Source organism: Eleutherodactylus coqui, chromosome 12 (genome assembly GCF_035609145.1).
Source record: "Eleutherodactylus coqui strain aEleCoq1 chromosome 12, aEleCoq1.hap1, whole genome shotgun sequence".
In the NCBI taxonomy this organism is placed as follows: Eukaryota; Metazoa; Chordata; class Amphibia; order Anura; family Eleutherodactylidae; genus Eleutherodactylus; species Eleutherodactylus coqui.
In genome coordinates, this window is record NC_089848.1 from 29,127,664 (window position 1) to 29,145,276 (window position 17,613).

The window sequence follows — 17,613 nt, forward strand, 5'->3', positions numbered from 1 at the left end:
TCTTCATGTCCCCATCTGCCGAGCACATCAGCGATTTCTCTGCTTTGCCTTCCAGTCGAATCAATATCCATTCACGGTTCTTCCATTCGAGTTGGCCACGGCCCCCCCAAGTCTTCACAACGGTTCTGGCATCAGTGATGGCTCTCCTCCTCTGGAAGGGAATAGTGGCCATCCCCTATCTCAACAATATCATGGTAAAAGCTGCAACCCATTAGGCCAACCTGGAGAGTCTCCACATCACTCTGGACAGCCTATCCAGGTTCGGATGGATCATTAAGGACCCCAAATCTTCCCTCTAACTGTTGCAACGTCTGGAATTTCTTGGTTTCCTCTTCAACACGGCTCAGGCCTGTGTATTACTGCCACCACCAAAACTCCTCCTCCAGAAGCAGGTATGCTCTCTGCAAACTCAGAATCCCATGACCATTTATCACTACATGAGTGCACTGGGGCTGATGGTCTTCTCCTTCAAGGCAATTCCATTTCGGCCAATTTCATGCTCAGCCTCTTAGTGGCTTATTCTCTCGAAGTGGGACAAATCTGTGGACTCTGTTGATCGAAAGATCCGACTACCTCTGCAGCTTTAAGGTTCCCTTCTTTGGTGTCTGAATTCCCCACAGATCCATATGGGATGCTCCTTTCTGACCCTCCAATGGCAGGTGCTCACTATGGATGTCAGCCTCTTTGGCTAGGGGAGTACTCTGCAAAATCTCACTTTACAAGGCACTGGGACCAGAAAGAAGTTCACACTACCAATAAATGTGTTGCAACTTCAGGCCATTTTCCTGTTGCTTCAGGACTTCACATCCCAGCTGACAGGTCTCCCAGTTTGGGTCCAAACCAAAAAAGTGACGGTTGTCGTGTACTTAAATCATCAAGGTGGGACTCACAACATGAAGGTCATGGCAGAAGCAGCGAAAATCCTGACAAGGGCCAAAGATAAGTCTCCAGCTCTCTCGGTGGTTCAAGTACTGGGGATGGACCACTAGATCGTAGACTTTCTGAGCAGGGAGACAGTCAACCCATGAAAACACTTGCTACATCTCAAAGTCTTTCGAGCACTTTGTCGAGGGTGGGGTCAACCGGACATCAATATCATGGCATTCAGAATCACTCGCAAGCTACCAGGTCTCATGACCCCCAAGCTCAAGCAGTGGATGCACTAGTAATTCCATCGACGCACTTCCAGTACCCATACATATTTCCCCTCTTCTCACTAATCTTCCAACCTCTCAGGAAGATCACGATGCAAGGCCTCCCAGGGGTTCTCATTGCCCTGGATTTGCTCCACTGCGCATGGTTTGCGGATCTCGTTAATATGCTCATTGACTCTCCTTGGCGCCTTCCTCTTTGAGAAGATCTTCTCTTACAGGGACCCCACTTCCACCGGAGTTTATCCACGCTCTGGTTAACAGCATGGCGGTTGAAGCTGCCATCTTGAGAGCCCGTGAATTCGTGAAAATTGTCATTCAAACCATGATGAAGGCTAGAAAACCCTTTTCCTCTCGGGTTTATCATTGCGCTTGGAAAAATTTCTTTCCCTGTTGCAAATGACACAACTTCCATCCTATGCGCTTTTCTTTGTCCTACATCCTATCCTTGCCATTGGAAAATCTGAATATTGGCTTGAGCTTTAGTTCCTTGAGGGGTCTGGTTTCCAAACGATCCATACTTTTCTAATGCCCACTGTTCTCAGTCAGCCATCCAAAACTTTCTACATTCTCCTGTCCCACGTTAGGACCTTAATCTAGTACAGTATGCGCTGTAGTCTCATCCCTTCAAGCTGCTGAGTGAAGTTCCAGCCCGCCCCTTTGCCTGGAAGGTTGTCTCATTGGTAGCGGTCACCTCCATCTGCTGGGTCGGAGAATTTTACAGACACCCTGGGTTAATTCAAACAAGCAATTTTTCTCTTGGACCAATAGGCAGAATTAGAAAAACTGCTGCATGTCCTATTTGTGTCTGACTCTTCTTCAAGAGTCGCCAATTATTTTCTATGGGGGCATTTAAAATGCCTTGCAATTGAATGCCAGCCTGCAACTTACTAGCCTGCAACTATGCATGTGCAGCTACTGATAAAATGCAAGTTTCTCCCAAACTACTGCACAGATACATAAAACAGACATATCACTGCAATCAGTGTTACGGTCATTACATGATGCGGTCCTCATAGAGGGGTGCAAAAAGATGTTGATAGAGTCTCTTTACCAGATCACTTCTACTAGGAGAGATAAATGGTGCCTACCTACCTCCACTCACCTCTGTAAAGCCAACATATTCAGTTTTTAGAATGTATATTGTAAATAGGAAATGTACATCCGCTAGGATCCTCACCAGTCATGCAGAAGCAAGACCCGATTTCGCCTGCAAGTAGAGGCTCCAGCCATTGTTTCTTTTGCGCCTCTGTGCCGTACATGTGCAGCACCTCCATGTTACCCGTGTCTGCAAATAGAATTTTACCACATTAGAGAAGAAATACATTTAAACCTCTATCTGCTGCAGTAATTGTATACACTGTTCAATAGTAACTGATCAGAAACTATTTTACTTTCTGCAATACCTCCACGTTCTCAGACTCTGTTCACATCAGTGTAGTGGCTGCAGTGTATAAAGGAAGCCACAATGAATTGCCTGATCTGCTGTAGGACAGATACTAATGGCATCCAATGGACCCGGTTAACTAACAATGGTGAACAGTTTTTTTTTGGAAGCAAGAATAGAGGCTTTGTCACAAATATGAACAGTGCCTTGATACAAGTGTATCAAATCATCATTAGATGCAGTGCCGGCCAGCTGGTGTCCCAATACACAGCGCCCCGGCCAGACGGTGTTCCCATACACAGTGCCACGGCCAGAAGATGTCCCCATACACAGCGCCTCGGCCAGACGGTGTCCCCATACACAGCGCCCCGGCCAGACGGTGTCCCCATACACAGCGCCCCGGCCAGACGGTGTCCCCATACACAGCGCCCCGGCCAGACGGTGTCCCCATACACAGCGCCCCGGCCAGAAGATGTCCCCACAAACAGCGCCCCGGCCAGACGGTGTCCCCACACACAGCGCCCCGGCCAGAAGATGTCCCCACACACAGCGCCCCGGCCAGACGGTGTCCCCACACACAGCTCCCCGGCCAGACGGTGTCCCCACACACAGCTCCCCGGCCAGACGGTGTCCCCACACACAGCTCCCCGGCCAGACGGTGTCCCCACACACAGCTCCCCGGCCAGACGGTGTCCCCACACACAGCTCCCCGGCCAGACGGTGTCCCCACACACAGCTCCCCGGCCAGACGGTGTCCCCACACACAGCTCCCCGGCCAGACGGTGTCCCCACACACAGCTCCCCGGCCAGACGGTGTCCCCACACACAGCTCCCCGGCCAGACGGTGTCCCCACACACAGCTCCCCGGCCAGACGGTGTCCCCACACACAGCGCCCCGGCCAGACGGTGTCCCCACACACAGCGCCCCGGCCAGAAGGTGTCCCCACACACAGCGCCCCGGCCAGACGGTGTCCCCACACACAGCGCCCCGGCCAGACGGTGTCCCCACACACAGCGCCCCGGCCAGACGGTGTCCCCATACACAGCGCCCCGGCCAGAAGATGTCCCCACACACAGCGCCCCGGCCAGAAGATGTCCCCACACACAGCGCCCCGGCCAGAAGATGTCCCCACACACAGCGCCCCGGCCAGAAGATGTCCCCACACACAGCGCCCCGGCCAGAAGATGTCCCCACACACAGCACCCCAGCCAGACGGTGTTCCCATACACTGCGCCCCGGCCAGACGGTGTCCCCATACACAGCGCCCCGGCCAGACGGTGTCCCCATACACAGCGCCCCGGCCAGACGGTGTCCCCATACACAGCGCCCCAGCCAGAAGATGTCCCCACAAACAGCGCCCCGGCCAGACGGTGTCCCCACACACAGCGCCCCGGCCAGAAGATGTCCCCACACACAGCGCCCCGGCCAGAAGATGTCCCCACACACAGCACCCCAGCCAGACGGTGTTCCCATACACAGTGCCACGGCCAGACGGTGTCCCCATACACAGCGCCCCGGCCAGACGGTGTCCCCACACACAGCTCCCCGGCCAGACGGTGTCCCCACACACAGCTCCCCGGCCAGACGGTGTCCCCACACACAGCTCCCCGGCCAGACGGTGTCCCCACACACAGCTCCCCGGCCAGACGGTGTCCCCACACACAGCTCCCCGGCCAGACGGTGTCCCCACACACAGCTCCCCGGCCAGACGGTGTCCCCACACACAGCTCCCCGGCCAGACGGTGTCCCCACACACAGCTCCCCGGCCAGACGGTGTCCCCACACACAGCTCCCCGGCCAGACGGTGTCCCCACACACAGCTCCCCGGCCAGACGGTGTCCCCACACACAGCTCCCCGGCCAGACGGTGTCCCCACACACAGCTCCCCGGCCAGACGGTGTCCCCACACACAGCTCCCCGGCCAGACGGTGTCCCCACACACAGCGCCCCGGCCAGACGGTGTCCCCACACACAGCGCCCCGGCCAGAAGGTGTCCCCACACACAGCGCCCCGGCCAGACGGTGTCCCCACACACAGCGCCCCGGCCAGACGGTGTCCCCACACACAGCGCCCCGGCCAGACGGTGTCCCCACACACAGCGCCCCGGCCAGACGGTGTGCCCATACACAGCCCCCTGCCAGACGGTGTCCCCACACACAGCACCCCGGCCAGACGGTGTCCCAACACACAGCACCCCGGCCAGACGGTGTGCCCATACACAGCCCCCTGGCCAGACGGTGTCCCCATACAAAGCCCCCCCGGCCAGAAGATGTCCTCATACACATCGCCCGGGCCAGAAAATGTCCCCATACACAGCGCCCCGGCCAGAAAATATCCCCATATACAGTGCTCAAAGTTTATCTGAACTTAGCTAATTTGTCAATAGACAAAATTCTGACGCCAACAGCACAAACCTACATTGTATTCTAATCTAGTTCTTTTCCTTTCCATCTTTGTGGACTTTATTCTTCGCTCATGCAATGTCAAGACACTAGGCTCTTTCTTATATACACTATGGATGGGTCTTCTGCAAAGAATAACTACTGGTGACCACAACTATTGTTCTCTCTATTAGGCCTCGTGTCAACGGCCATACAGCAGGTTCCCCCGCAACGCTTTACTGGTATTTGCAAATAGCGGGTCTACTGGCAGAGATCACATATGGGCTGTGAGTGTACCGCACATGCCCGAGTATCACATGCCCGAGTATCACATGCACACAGTCATGCACAGTGTGCCTTTTTCTTTTTTAATTATCCCCTCTCTGTTTCATAGCGGGGGCTGCATATAAAAACGCTACCCATGTGCAATGTATTACATATGGACAGTGCTGCATTTGCTACCTATACAAAAGTATAGGGCTCACGCTATGTGGTACGCAGAGAAATAGAGCATGCTTCGATCTATTTCTAATGCGTATCAACACGCAGTGTCTACACACACATGTGCATGGATCAATGACTTTCATTGACTTCATTCACGGTGTATCACATTGGCCGTGCAACGCTCACATAATATGCGGTGAAAAAACACCCATGGGCATTCAATGACCGAGACATCCCGTGGAGGCTGGCATCGATAAGACACATACCTGGTGCTTGGCAATTGAAAATTTCTGGAGCACAGAAAGATTTCCCAGTTTCTTCTGCAATGAAGGCATAGTCTGTCTGGCTAAGACCACTGATAGCTGGCAGAAACAGGTTCCACAACCCTTCAGCTTTTGCTAGTTCCTGGACAGAATTGAAAGAAAGGAAAGGTTTGCTCCTACTACTACTCTACCTATTGTGGTAACATACATTTCTAGCATTTAATGGGTCCTACAGGGTAACAGACTGAAAAAGTACAGAATTAGTGGCACTATGGCCCATGGGCAAAGTCTAGTACTGCAGCTCATCCGTAATCAAGTGAATAGCAGACAAGCCCAAGGACAAGAGCGCCGCCATTTCTACACAGGAAAAAAAGAAAAAGCTTATTTTTTGCACTGTCAGACAATTCCTTTAAAATCCAAACGGCCTGACCTGTGCCCAAATACAGAGCAAAACTAGAACAGTTCTGGGATTTCTGCAGCAGCAGGTTTGTATCTACAATCAGAAAGGGTATCGTTTCTACTTAGGGAGAGCACCTCGACGGTGTGAGGAGACATATAAGGCCATGCATGCTCCTCTGGGAAATATGCAAATGAGGAAATGAAACAATACCTCTACAGCGCCACCTATTGGAAGTCTGACATTGGTATGAAGGAATACTGCCTTCCAATAGATGGCGCTGTAGAAGTAGTGTTCCATCTTTCTATTTGCATTTTTGTATTTGCAGTGTTACTTGTAGATCTGTTACTACTTACCTTAAGCTTCTGTATGATCAGTGGCTTCTTCCATCTAAGCGGTGAGTGTTCATGTTTGGCATAATAATCCAAAATATCCTAAAATTATATAAAACACATTAGCCTGAATATACTGATGGCAAAAATTACACTCTAACCTTATATCCCCACACAATATACAGAAACATCTATGGCATACTGACAGAATATGCCACAAATGTCTGATTATTGGGAGTCAAACCACTCCGGGTGCCAGAGATTATCTTGTAGTGTTGAGCGAAATGAAACAGTCGACTGTTTCTGGTCAGGCTCGCTAAAAGTTTGGTTTGGTGCAAACCCAAATCTTGGGTGTTTCATTTTGGCTGAGCCCACATGACTGAAAGGAGGAGGAAGGCTTTCTAAAACTGTAGGGCAAGTGTCAGAAAAGCTAGAACTAATAAAGAATTGAGGCTTGCAACAGAGGCCAAAAGCAATAAAAAAGGATTTGAGAGGTATGTCAGAAGCAAAAGTAAAGTCAAAGATGCCATGTTTATAGGATGAAAATGGTGAATTGGTTAAAAATGATGTTAAGACAGACAAATTTTTCAATTTCAATTTTCTATCTGCTTTCTCTCAGAAAGTAGATGTAACATCAACGGATCTTCCCTGTAATATTGGGGGAATAAAATAATGTAGGCTATGTATAAACAGAGAGATGATATGGGAACACTTGGCTAACTTAAATGAATTCAAGTCTCCAGGTCCAGATGTATTACATCTTAGGAAACTAAAGGAAACAGCGAAGGTAATTGCTGAACCACTCGCCATAATCTTTGAAAATTCCTGGAGAACAGGAGAAGTCCCAGAAGACTGGAGAAGGGCAAATGTTGTCCCTATCTTCAAAAAGGGAAGAGGGTGGATCCAGGAAACTTCAGGCCTGTGAGCCTGACTTCTATACCCGGAAAGATCTTTAAACAAATTATTAAACAGCATGTATGCAAGTACTTGGATAAAAATGGAGTAATTAACCAGAGCCAGCATGGGTTTCTAACAAACAAGTCATGCCAGACGAATCTAATTTCCTTCTATGATAGAATCACCAACTGGGTTGATCAGGAAAAAGCGGTAGATATTGTATATCTTGACTTTAGTAAAGCATTTGACAAAGTATCTCATACCATACTTATTGAAAAAATGACCAAATATGGGATTGACAAGGATCCACAAATGGCTGAGTGATCGTACTCAAAGACTGGTCATAAATGGCTGCACTTCCAAGTGGAAGAATGTATCAAGTAGGGTACCACAAGGCTCTGTCCTAGGCCCAGTGTTGGTCAACATTTTTATAAATGATCTGGAGGAGGGAATATAGGAGGAACTGATCAAATTTGCCGATGACGCAAAGCTCGGATGAATAGCTAACACTACAGAAGAGAGAGAGGGGATTCAAAAAGATCCAGAAAAGCTTGAACATTGGGCGGCGACTAACAGAATGGTATTTTTTTTAACTTCGTTTTATTGAACACTTCATGAAAAATAGTACAAGTGTCTTGTTCACCAACAAGGCTCTGTGAAGCTGAAACGCGTTCTTCGTGTACCCGATTATCTAAAGCACTTTCTTCAATAAAAGCAAAGAATACACTCAGTATGTGTCCACATTCCCGTAATTATATATTTATCTTATCCACCCTCCAGTGTAGCATCAGAGAAGGAGTTCAGGATTGCAGGTGACATTGTCAACTGTAAGCGAGCAAGACTGACTGCCAAAAGCTTGGGATAACTCCCGTTTGTGAAAATGAATCAGGCGTGAATCGATGAGGATTTTAAAACCCTGTACCTGAAGCCACTGAGGAGTTCTGCCATTGCTGCTGTCGACTCGCTAATACAACCAAGTCTACCAAACTTACAGCCAACCACTACAACTAGGTCTACACAACTACAGATATCCTGTACTGTTGTCCATGTAAAGAGGTGGTACCACAATTACAAGGTATCCCTTATCCACAGGATATGGGATAACTTGCTGATCAGTGGAGGTCTCACTTCTGAGCCATCTGCTGATCTCGAAAATGGGGGTCCTGTGTTTATCATACTCCTCACTATGGGGTTACTGCACCGCCCTCAGTGAAGAGGACACTGAATGGAGCGTTGGTCGTGCAAGCACACTAGCTCTCCATTCACTTTCAAAGGGACTGCAGAAATAGCCGAGTAGCACATGCTTGGGTATTTTCGTCAGCTCCACTGAAATGAATGGAGCACTAACTGTGCATGCTTGGCCAGTGCTCCAGTCACAATGACGTCACTTTTCGGGGGGAGGATGGGGGGGGGGGGGGGGGAGCGATCTCCACAGTGGCAGGCAGAGCGATACATGGTAGAACTGTTTTTGAAATTGGCGGGGGTCATAGCAGTGAAACGCCCACTGATCAGCAAGTTATCCCCTATCCTGTAATTGTGGTACTACCCTTTTAATACTGTGCTGCTGCTAAAGCACCTACTTCTACCACCACCCCCGCTGCTGCTATTACCAGACCTACACAACCACAAATCAACCAGGTGATCCCAGAAAAGAGATTATAGTTTTTGGCCTTTTATTTGCAAAAAGCCATATCTTCTTCACTTTCTAAGACATCGATCCTGTTGCTTCTCCCCAAAATGGGATAATTTTTGAGAGCTTGTAGAAAGCCATTGCTTCATCTTCACTTTCCATGATGCTAATTATGTTGCTTTCTTCAAAATCAGATAATTTTTGGACCACTTGGAAAAAGCCATTGCTGCTTCCATGGCCACAGTGTCCGTAAAAATGCCGGCAGACGTCTGCCATCAAAAAGGGTTGGTTTTTGGACCCATTTTTAATTTTAAAAAGCATAAAAAATACGCTAGTGTGTTTTTAAACAAGCTGTTACGCATTACTGGGTACCATCTGTTTACCCATAGCCATACATGTTGCTGTAACTTTGACATTAACTTTGCCTTACAAAAAGCTCAAAAGTTCTTAGATACACTCAAGTGTTAGAGGGGCTTTTATGGCTCTTAGGGCTTATTCACATGGGTGTAGCGTTTTTCAGTCAGCCATGTCATGGCTACAGTGCAACCAAAAATCGTGTGAACAGGTACACAAATCTGCCGTTTGTGCGCCCATTCAGACAACCCAGGTCCAGCGCATACACGCCGAGCCTGGATTGCCGTCAAGTGTGTGTGTGGGGGGGGGGGGGCAGTTTAGCTCTGCTAAACTGCCTCTCCCTTTCCACCCACTCGCTGGCTGTCGGCAATGAAAGGGTCCGGGAGCAAGTGTGCTAAGCTCCCGCCCCTTGTCGGCGGCCAGCAATGGGAAGAGGAGGAGGAAAGGGGTGGGAGCTTAGCAACCAGCTCCTGCCTCCTCCCATTGCAAACAGCCGTTAAGGGGTGGAGAATAGGAGGGAAGATGGTGAGTATTTAGCAGAGATGCTGCTAAACTCACTCCCACCTCCCTTCTCCGGCAGCTCCCATAGGAATCAATGGGAGCTGATGCCGTAGTCCGGCCAGGAAGATAGTTCCTGAACTATCTTTCCTGGCCGACGTAAAAGCGCTCCTATGCGCTATCTTGGCCAGCCAGGCATTTTTATGCCATAGGAATACGCCCTTCTGAACTGATGCATTGTAAGCCAATGCATCAGATGGAAAGCGTACATCGGCCGAGCGTAAAAGTGTGGCTCGCCTCCTTTAACAGGATTAATCAACTGTTTAGAAACTTGATATGGAGAGATAAAGGACCTAGAATTAGGTTGGAGACGCTGTGCAACTCTAAGGGGGATGGAGGATTTGCGTTGCCTAATCCCATGTCATTTTTTCTAGCATCACAAATACAACACTTTAGAGGATGGGAATCGGAAAACACGCGAGATGGGAGTTTTCGTCTTCTAAAAATTCATTTTCACGGTGCGCACCTGTTTGAGGCCCTGGAGAGCTTTAGGTTCCGCTGCAGTCCCCACAGTCTCCCAACTTTGGCCCTCATGCATAGGGTTTGGTGGAAGGTCAAAGAAATAATAGGGATTAAGAGCTTTACACACTATACCCCTATCTGGGATAACCCAAGGCTGAGAGAGCTAGAGAAGTTGGAGGGCTTTCAGGAATGGAAGGATATCTTGCCATATTCAACACACTCAAAAGCTTTTCTGTAGTCGATGAAGCACAGGTATGTGTCCTTTTGGTGTTCACACATCTTCGATATGACCCAGCGCAAGTTTGTGATTTGGTCTCTGGTTCCACACCCTCTGTGGAACCCAGCTTTAACATCAGGGAAATCCATTTCCATGAAGGAGGCCGTTTCTGAATGATCTTTAGCTGAATTTTGCTGGTATGTGTTATAAGAGCGATGGTCCAAAAATTGTCTTGTGCATCACCTATTTTGTGAATTGGGACAAAAACTGATTTTGTCCAGTCCTTTGGCCATTGTTTGGTCTTCCAGAACTGTCTACAAAGGGTTGTAAGCACTGGAGTCGGTATTGGTTTGAGTAATTCGGCTGGTATGCAGTCAATGACTTGGGCTTTCCTGTTTGGTAATTGTTTCAGTGCCCAGTCAACCTTCTCCTCAAGAATATCAGGTTCTTGTTTCGTTGAATATTCCTGGCTGGCTAATTGGTGTGGTTGATCATCTGCACGTAGTTCTGCTGTGTACTTTTGCCACCGCTGTTTTAACTTGGGAACCATCCAGTGGTGCTTTACCATTCTGATGTTTGATGGTTGTTGCTCTCCAAGGTGCAAAAGGTGCCCATGCCCACTTTACCTGGTCAAACAGCTCACAGGTGTGATCTTGCTTACTTGAGTCTTCCAATTTGTTGAAATGCTCATTCCAGTAAGCTTTCTTATTTCTCCTTGCTTTTCTCTGAAATTCTGCATTTAGTAATCTGAATTTGATGTTTTTGCCCGCAGCTTTGGCAGCTCGTATCTGTTTTGCAATTTCGATTGTTGCATCTGAGAGCCATTGTGGTCTTTTTGTTGTTTTTGTATGAGATGGATTGTTCTGCTGTTTCAATTATGATTGATTTCATTTGTGCCCATAATTCATTCGGATATTTGTCAGATGTGCTACGTGTCTGGAATGTTTTTAACCTTGACTGCATATTGGATTGGGATGTTACTGGTGTCCAAGCTTTTTGCTGTCGATGGTCTTTGAATCGTGTTGAAACATATTTTGACTTTTGCAATAAGTAGTTGATGGTCAGAGCTGCAGTCTACACCAGGGAGGGTTTCAACTGCTTGTACTGAGCTCTGCCAATGTTGCTAGCATAGGAAATAGTCAATCTGGTTGCGTGCTTTCAATTTGGGGCTGTCCATGTGTATAAATAGCACTTCGGTTGCTCACACCATGTGTTCATAATCACAAGTCGATTTTGTTGACAGCACTGAATCAGGCGGTCACCAGCCTCATTACGATTTCCTAGATCAGACTTGCCCACAGCTGGTAATTCTTCTCTGTCGCCTACTTTTGCATTGTCCCTAGCAATGAAGATGGTGTCTTTGGCTGTCTTTGTTTTTTCTTTTTTTGACACTTTTCCACTGTAGCTGGGACATCCATAGAGCCCCAGTTACAGGGGAAAACATGCCCCTGTAGAGACAATAGTCACTGACAGAGCTGATGAGGGTCTGCTAGGACCCTTTAGCTCTGCTGTGTCAGAGGATTCCGGCGGTCATATGACCGCCAGCTCGCGTAGAGAAGTTATACTTCCACTTTTAAAAACGTCTCCCTTCTCCTTTGGGTTCTCAGCTGTCACTAACAGCTGCCACCCCGTCCTGCTTCTGCTTGATTGCAGAAGCTTTAATCCCGCACTGTAGTTTTACTATCGGACAGTATTAAAGCCCAGCACCAAGGACCAAGTAAATTTACAGCGCTTGGTCCTTAATGGGTTAATGTGCAGTATCTAACAAACAAGTGCTTTGTTGTCCCACATAGGGTAATTCACAACTGCTACAACAGACCCAATTATAAAAAATATTACAATACAGATTCATCAGTTACTCAGTGTCAAATTTTTACACAATTTTTAACACGATCTCCAGGAAGACTGCATGAACAGCTGCGTAGATCCTTTGTTGCACTACATGGTTTCAAAGGCACACGAAAGATGTGAATTAAATATCTCCAGGATAGTCTTTTCCGCAACGTGCACCCTGCATAGTACTGTACTATGTTGTGGTCTTAATGAATTGGATTTTTCCATACCTGTATTAGTGTTAAAAGCTGTTTGACCGCCTTTTCACTTCAAAAACAGAAAGGCTAGTTTCAGTCCTGGCTATCAGGTTCCCTTTAAATGGCCACTAACTATTCAACAAACTTGTGCTTATTATGATAGCCAGGGTGATAACTGGAAAAAGGGCAAATTATTTTATATACCTAAAATGATGTTTTTGTTAAAAAAAAAACTCTCTAAAGTGTTGGTCATTAGAGGGTCTCACTTCTTTCTAACTTGCTGTCCACAGGTTGTTGTCATCCTTCTCTAGCAGTAAAGATAATGAGATGCGTTATAGGAAATGGAGAGGGAGTGGGATCTTTGCTTCCGTCACATGCTGCCCATAGATGTCTATGGAGAGATGAGGGGGAGGGAGCTGCTGGAGGAAGACTGATTGCTTAAATTAAGCGAGTCTCTAAATGCTTACAGGTATATGTTTCTCCCACTTGCTAATCTGTGTAACAATGGATTAGAAGGTAGTTAAATGGGTTTTCCAGGGAGTATGCTACTGATGACATAGGTCATCAATAGTTGGCCTGCTGGGGTCCGTCACTCGGGACCTCGACCGATCAGCTGAGTGGGTGCATGCTGTCAGCGCCGCAAATGCAGAGGTCAGAGCTGAAGCAGTGGAAGTCTCTGCGCCAATCAATGTGTAGTGGCCGGCGCTTGTAACTGCAGGAACGACTCTCATTGAAATCAGCACGCCTGCAGTTACAAGCGCCGACCCCTACAGTGGGGTTGGCATGGAGACGTCCGCTGCTCCCGCTCCGATCTCTGTGCATTTGCAGCGCTGACAGCATGCGCCTATTGAGCTGATCGGTCAAGGTCCCGAGCGACGAACCCCAGACGATCAACTATTGATGACCTATAGGATAGGTCATCAATAGTGTGTTCCCTGGAAATCCCCTTTAAACAGACATAACTGAAATGCTGGTCCACTGATAACTGTTCAGTGAAGAGTAGGAAACATCTTTTACAAGCTCAGTCCTCTGTTTACTTTATCTGCCAACCCTACAAAACTTTTTGTCTACTTTGGAATGGACTTGACTGCGTCATAAACTTTGTTGACTAACATGTAAGACTATTAGGTCTTCTGGCACTTAAAATTTAGAACAAACAAAAAAAATTGGCCTTGAAGTATAACAATATTCTCTGTTTTCCTCACCAGAAACCACAAAGTGAATGAAGATATAAACCCCGCGGCAATGACAACAGCCGAAAGCTATGAAGACTACAATCATACTGCTTTTGATTACGACAGTCATGAAGAAGTTTGTATGAAGCATGACATTCGGAGATTTGCTTCCGTTTTCCTCCCGGCGTTCTACTCGGTGGCGTTTGTGGTTGGCGTAGCTGGCAATTCCTTAGTAGTTGCCATTTATGCATATTATAAGAAAATAAAAACTAAAACGGATGTCTACCTGCTGAATCTCGCAGTGGCAGATCTACTGCTGCTCTTCACCCTTCCTTTTTGGGCCGTAGATGCTTCCATTGGTTGGCAGTTTGGGAAAGCAATGTGCAAGATGACCTCCGCTTTGTACACCGTAAACTTCAGCTCAGGCATGCAGTTCCTGGCTTGCATTAGCTTGGACAGATACTTCGCTGTACTCAGAGTATCAACCAATCAAAATTTCAGAAGAAGATGTTGGGCCATTTGTCTTTTTGTATGGATCACTTCAGTGTTGCTGAGCATCCCCGATTTACAATTTGGTGAAGTAAGGGAACACAATGGAAAGAATGCCTGCCTACCAACATACCCGAAAGATTCGGTAAAGGAGGTCACTGCCTTCATTCAGATTCTGGAAACTGTGTGCTGCTTTGCAATCCCTTTCGTTATCATGCTGTACTGCTATTCGGCCATAGCCAAAGTCCTGGTTAAAACACCGAACATCAAAAGATCTCGTCCACTGAAGGTCTTATTGGCAGTGGTGGGAATGTTTCTCATCACACAGCTGCCATATAATGCTATTAAATTCTGGAGGGCCATCGATATAGTATATATATTGATAACCAGTTGCCAGACCAGTAAAACCATAGACCTAATGATGCAGGTGACCAGTAGCATGGCCTTATTTCACTGTTGTCTCAATCCGCTACTCTATGCTTTCATGGGGACAACATTTAAGTCTTATGTTACTAAAACGGTGAAAAAGGTTGGCTCTTGGAGGAGAAGACAAGGAGCTCCGAGTGTTGAAGAGTATTCAATGTGTTCTGACAACCATGTAGAAGAAACAAACAGTTTTTCTATCTAAACCTCTTATCAAAGTTCGGCTAAATTCACACTGTGAGCGCGATATCAGGCCGAGAGACTTGGCCCGATATCGCCCTTGCCAACATGTGTTTTTCACTCCAATGGGATGTGTTGTTGATTCACAAACACTTTGCATCACTTCTTCGAAATTTTGATCCTCAGGTGTGTCCTTCACGGGCGTCAGAGGATCACAAGTGTTCCCCATTGATTACAATGGGAAACCTCACCGCATGTCATGTGAGTGCCATGCAATATCTTCTAAGGTCCCATTGAAAACATTGGGTGAGGTGCTCCGAGGGAAAGACAAAGAATAGAACATGTTACAATTTTTTTCACATCGCTCATGAATAAGTCTATTCAAAAAGAATGGAGTTCATATTCGTGGTAGTTTTGTATGTCTCACAACAAACAAAACGCACACAAGATTCACGCCCGTGTGAATAATTCCACTTAGGGCAGTTTCATATCTGCGCTGGGGGTTCTGCATTCCTGCTCTGTTCAGGGAATCCCCGTGGCCGAAATGGTTCTGTCTCTGGATGGAAGCAAAAGGCGCCAGGCAGACTCCATTGACTATAATGGGGTCCGCCTGCTTTCCGCCCAGCTGCCCAGTATTTTCAGCTACATCTGATATGGTACCTCCGGCCGGAGGTTTGGACACAGATATAAAATCTGCCTTATTACCAGTTTATATATACTTAGAGCATACAAAAGCTCTTTAGCAGTTATAAAAAAGAGATATATACATGTAATGCAAATATTTATCAGTAATGGACATTTATATACAGTAAAATGTGGACTTGAATGAAAAAATAAGCAGCTCTGCAATAGGTGTTAAATACAGGACTGTGCAAAAGCTTTGGGGCTTTAGGTGGGTGTGGAGAAACTGCTGCAATGAATGCTTTCAAAAAATACAGTAGAAGTGCTAAGAGTTTATCTTTGCCAATTAACAAACCGCAAAGTGAATAATTAAAAGAGAATAATTTGGTGTGGCCACTTTTTGCCTTCAAAACAGCATCATTTCTTCTAGGTATACTTGCACAAAGTCAGGGATTTTGTAGGATAAAAGTGAAGTGTAGGATTAACCAATTATATCAAACAAGTGATAATGATCATCATTTTCATAGGTAAGTTGAAAAACAGTCATTAACTGAAACAGAAACGCTGGGTGAGGAACAACTACAAAAGTAGTGAGGTTGTGGAAGACAGTTTCATGTCACATACACCATGGCAAGACTGAGCACAGCAACAAAACACAAGGTAGTTATGCTGCATCAACAAGGTCTCTACCAGGCAAAGATTACAAAGCAGACTGGGGTTTCAAGATGTGCTGTTCATACTCCTTTGCAGAAGTACAAAGAAACAAGCAACAGCTAGGGCTGTAGGCACAGTGGATGGCCAATAAAACGCAGTGCTGCAAATGAAAGACACATCATGCTTATTTCCCTTCAAAGTGCTCTGGACTGATGAGTCGAAATGTGAAATATCTGGCTGTAACAGAAGGCAATTTATTCACCAAAGGGTGGAGAGCGGTACGGTAATGAGTGTCTGCAGGCAGCAGTAAAGCATGGTGGAGAGTGGTACAATAATGAGTGTCTACAGGCAGCAGTGAAGCATGGTGGAGAGCGGTACAATAATGAGTGTCTGCAGGCAGCAGTGAAGCATGGTGGAGAGCGGTACAATAATGATTGTCTGCAGGCAGCAGTAAAGCATGGTGGAGAGCGGTACAATAATGATTGTCTGCAGGCAGCAGTAAAGCATAGCGGAGAGCGGCCCAATAATGAGTGTCTGCAGGCAGCAGTGAAGCATGGTGGAGAGTGGCACAATAATAAGTGTCTGCAGGCAGCAGTGAAGCATGGTGGAGAGCAGCCCAATAATGAGTGTCTGCAGGCAGCAGAGAAGCATGGTGGAGTGCGGCACAATAATGAGTGTCTGCAGGCAGCAGTAAAGCATAGCGGAGAGCGGCCCAATAATGAGTGTCTGCAGGCAGCAGTGAAGCATGGTGGGAGGTTCCTTGCAAGTTTGGGGCTGCATTTTAGCAAATGGAGTTGGGTATTTAGTCAGGATTGTGTTCTCAATGCTAAGAAATACAGATGTTTATCTATCATGCAATACATGATACAAGGGAGGCGTCTGATTGGCTCCAAATGTATTCTGCAGCAGGACAATGAACCCAAACATCCCGCCTATGTCATTAAGAACTATCTTCATTATAAAGAAGAACAAGGAGTCCTGGAAGTGATATTATGGCCCCCACAGAGACCTGATATCATCATTTAGTTTGTCTGGGATTTCAAGAAGAGACAGAAGGATTTGAGCAAGGCTAAGGACTGAAAGGTGTGAGTTAACAATGATCCAAAGACCAAGGGGCTAGTTGTTGGTTTCATGAATGAATAAGTGATGCTGACAGTCCCTCCCTCGGTTTCTGTCTAAAAGGCTATGTTCACACAGGACGGATAGGCTGCAGAGTGTCTGCTGGGGTATTTACGGCATACAGTACAATCTGAAGCCTTTTAAAATCCCAGCTAAATTAATGAGTTTTAGTGTTTTTTTTGTCTATACAGAGCAGAAAATATCCGCTATGTAATCGTGTCTGCAGAGCAGATGTTAATGTTCTGGAAAATCAGCGTATAAGCGGCTTCTTCTGCACATTTCCACAGCAGAATTTAACATAGAGGAAATATAAAAGTCAAATCCCCAAGTGTTTCCGCAAGGGTTGGTTGCACTGCGGGTTTTAGTGCGGATCTGCATACAAATTTGCAATGTTACTCCAACAATGAAGTAGAGTAAACAAACGGAAATCAAAATGTCACTAAAATCC

At 46.8% G+C, this 17,613-nt stretch overlaps 2 protein-coding genes across 2 annotated transcripts in view; one reads left to right on the top strand and one right to left on the bottom strand.

The window, feature by feature from the left end:
- The window catches only part of LOC136586483 (acyl-CoA dehydrogenase family member 11-like), a 90,156-nt gene that overhangs the window by 63,937 nt on the left and 8,606 nt on the right, over window positions 1-17,613 (bottom strand). The window contains exons 3-5 of the mRNA XM_066584594.1: window positions 6,381-6,458; window positions 5,631-5,769; window positions 2,332-2,439 (exon numbers count right to left, since the gene is read on the bottom strand). Of these exons, the coding sequence (XP_066440691.1) occupies window positions 2,332-2,439; window positions 5,631-5,769; window positions 6,381-6,458 (325 nt within the window). The remainder of the gene's footprint in view (window positions 1-2,331; window positions 2,440-5,630; window positions 5,770-6,380; window positions 6,459-17,613) is intronic.
- LOC136586485 (atypical chemokine receptor 4-like) lies at window positions 12,857-15,780 on the top strand. Its single transcript, XM_066584597.1, has 2 exons — window positions 12,857-12,973; window positions 13,713-15,780. Exon 2 carries the CDS (start codon window positions 13,750-13,752, stop codon window positions 14,794-14,796), a length of 1,047 nt encoding a protein of 348 aa, XP_066440694.1. The 5' UTR covers window positions 12,857-12,973; window positions 13,713-13,749; the 3' UTR covers window positions 14,797-15,780.

Bases quoted from the DNA above. Each gene is read 5' to 3' on its own strand.
- LOC136586485 (XM_066584597.1), top strand. From the start codon at position 13,750: ATGACAACAGCCGAAAGCTATGAAGACTACAATCATACTGCTTTTGAT.